This window comes from Ooceraea biroi, chromosome 13 (genome assembly GCF_003672135.1).
Source record: "Ooceraea biroi isolate clonal line C1 chromosome 13, Obir_v5.4, whole genome shotgun sequence".
NCBI classification, from domain to species: Eukaryota; Metazoa; Arthropoda; class Insecta; order Hymenoptera; family Formicidae; genus Ooceraea; species Ooceraea biroi.
In genome coordinates this window covers 7777022-7779648 of record NC_039518.1, presented here as the reverse complement: position 1 = coordinate 7779648, position 2627 = coordinate 7777022, and the positions used below count along the sequence as shown (strand labels likewise).

The 2627-nt window shown below is 39.3% G+C and overlaps 1 protein-coding gene across 1 annotated transcript; it reads right to left on the bottom strand.

Moving 5' to 3' along the window:
- Positions 1-290: 290 nt before the first annotated feature.
- On the bottom strand, positions 291-1358 carry LOC113563202 (the record flags this gene model as incomplete). The annotated part of the gene is made up of 1 exon (XM_026974527.1): positions 291-1358. A coding segment is annotated over one exon (363 nt), but the record flags the coding sequence as incomplete, so codon positions are not given.
- Between the last annotated feature and the right edge of the window lie 1269 nt (positions 1359-2627).

Below are 2627 nucleotides of genomic sequence, written 5' to 3'. Positions count from 1 at the left end.
AAAAGCCCAGAAAAATAATCAGTGCTAGTTGGATCGCTCGAATTGAAACACGATAGCGCGGTATCGCGTGCCAAACTGTGTAGGCGCTCCAAAGCGACGAGTGTCAGTGACACGGGATCTACAAAGTGCTCACTCAAAACTCTAAACCCGGTGAAACGCGCGCGCGAGCCTCGCGAGTCGACGCGCGAAACGTGTAATCGCGGAATTACCGATTGATGACGATTACAGATTGCAGCACCGCGTTGCTACGCGCGATCCGAAAAATTACCGAGCGAGAGCGCGTTTTCCCCTTTTTTCGCGAATTCGCTGCCGAGGACGGTCCTTCTGTTTCACTCGCGTCCTGGTGTATCGAGTGTAAAGTTGCGTTTACCGTTCCAATAAAGCGCGAGTCCTAACGTATCTCGTGAAAATTAAACTCGCCCATAAAAAAAAACGAACGTCAAAGAGGAGAGGAACTTTTTTTTCTCTCTCCCGCCGTTGTACGAAAGTTGAAATGGATGTATATGCAATTAAATCTAGCGTAATATAATATGCCGTTTCAACTCGCTCCTCTCTGCACGGATCTGCACGGGGTAGTAAGGGTAAAGTGTATCAAAGTTCGATGAAGCGCACGATACCCAACGACACGCGCTTAACTCTTTAACCGATCAAATTGTCCTCGGTCGCGCTCTTTTTCCCTCTATCTCCTCGCGTAGGAGCTTAACACGAAAGCAATAACGTGACTTCGTAAGGAAATAGTCCACAAGTGTGTAATTGCACGCTTAAAAGCACTGCAAAATCTTAACTATCCTTACAAACTTATAAACAAACATAAAGAACGATGAATGTAACAACAGACATTTATAATAAATATTCGACGTCTCTCTCAGGTTGCACCTTCCGAAACGAGCGTTCTAACGGACGACGATGCACGAGCTGTACGCACTTTCTCGAACCGCGTGAACTCGGATCGCTTCCTCGGCTGGCGCAGATGATGCAGGCGGGCAAAATACGAATCACGACGTACCTTGAAGAGGATCGCTCGGCCGAACGGGATCCGTCGTCGCCGTGGACGTTTGCACGCTATCGACAACCGCGTGTCGTTCGTCGGCGTCGCTGGGTTCCGGATCGAGCTGAGAGAGCTCGGTGATGTAGTTCTGTTGCGTCTGCTCCCTCGTAGGCGTCGACGAGGCCGGGCTCGACGAGGACGACGTCGTCGACGACGACTCCGGACCCGGGGTGGTCGGCGCTGTACTGGGGGTGCCGGGCACCTGAGGCTGGGCGTGATTGCGGAACAGCAGCTGCTGCAGCTGCGCCTGCTGCAGGATCACCGGCAGCTCATAGTGATGAAAGAAGTATAGCATCGAATGCTGGAACGAGAAGAAAGGAGAAGAGTTCGATTAGAATGACCACATGTGGTTTCCGATTTCTCGTACGATTTCGTTTAAACGAATTGCGATGGTCTCTAAAAAACTGTGACGTGAAAGATGATTCAGTCACTGAGCAAGTAAGTTCGCAAGTTCAGTGCTTTTGTAGAAATCCAAGATGTTTTCAAAAGTTTGTACGATAAAAGCTATTTTTATTTATTAATAATGAGATTACATATCATTTCAAAGTAGCCGTTCACCGTTAAAAATTGTGCGTCCATATGTTACAATTTTCTTGTGTTGCCGTGTTTTGATTACTACTTCAATGTAAAATTAACGTACAACTGATATGTTATTATTTTTATAACAATTTTATATGTTAACTTCATAACTTAACATTTTGTATATGTCTCTTAGAAATGGAATATTATTTCAAATGCTTTTAACACAATAATTTTAAACAATCAACATGTCACAAAGTCAGTTTAACATTCTAAAAGAAGTTAAAGTAAATCTTCAAATAATCATGAACTTTGACATATAAAATAATCAAATTTACTAAAATTAAATGTTTCCATCAAAAATAATTTAAGTTGAAATAATTACTATCGTATGTTAATATAACATAAAAAGTAAATGTTCATATCGTACGAACGAAAATGTTCTATCAACTTTTCCGATGAGTCATTGTAACTTCTCTTCCATGTAGTTTTCAATTACTTTGTATGTTATTTTTACATCACACTTAAAGTTACAATAACAAAAATGAATGTCAAGTATTGTGTTAATTACTTAACATTTCTAGTTTGTCAAGAAGTAACACATGACGAATGAGTTATTTTAACTTAAAATTTAGAGTGGACTTTCTGGGACATGCAAAAAATGTTAAAATTAACATTTTATTTTTTACTGTGTAAAAGGCAACGCATATGAGACGTGGCACATTTCAATACACCGTTAAAAATTGTGCGTCCATATGTTAAAATTTTCTTGTGTTGCCATGTTTTGATTAACTACTTCAATGTAAAATTAACGTACAACTGATATGTTATTATTTTTATAACAATTTTATATGTTAACTTCATAACTTAACATTTTGTGTATGTCTCTTAGAAATGGAATATTATTTCAAATGCTTTTAACACAATAATTGTAAACAATCAACATGTCACAAAGTCAGTTTAACATTCTAAAAGAAGTTAAAGTAAATCTTCAAATAATCATGAACTTTGACATATAAAATAATCAAATTTACTAAAATTAAATGTTTCTATCAAAAAT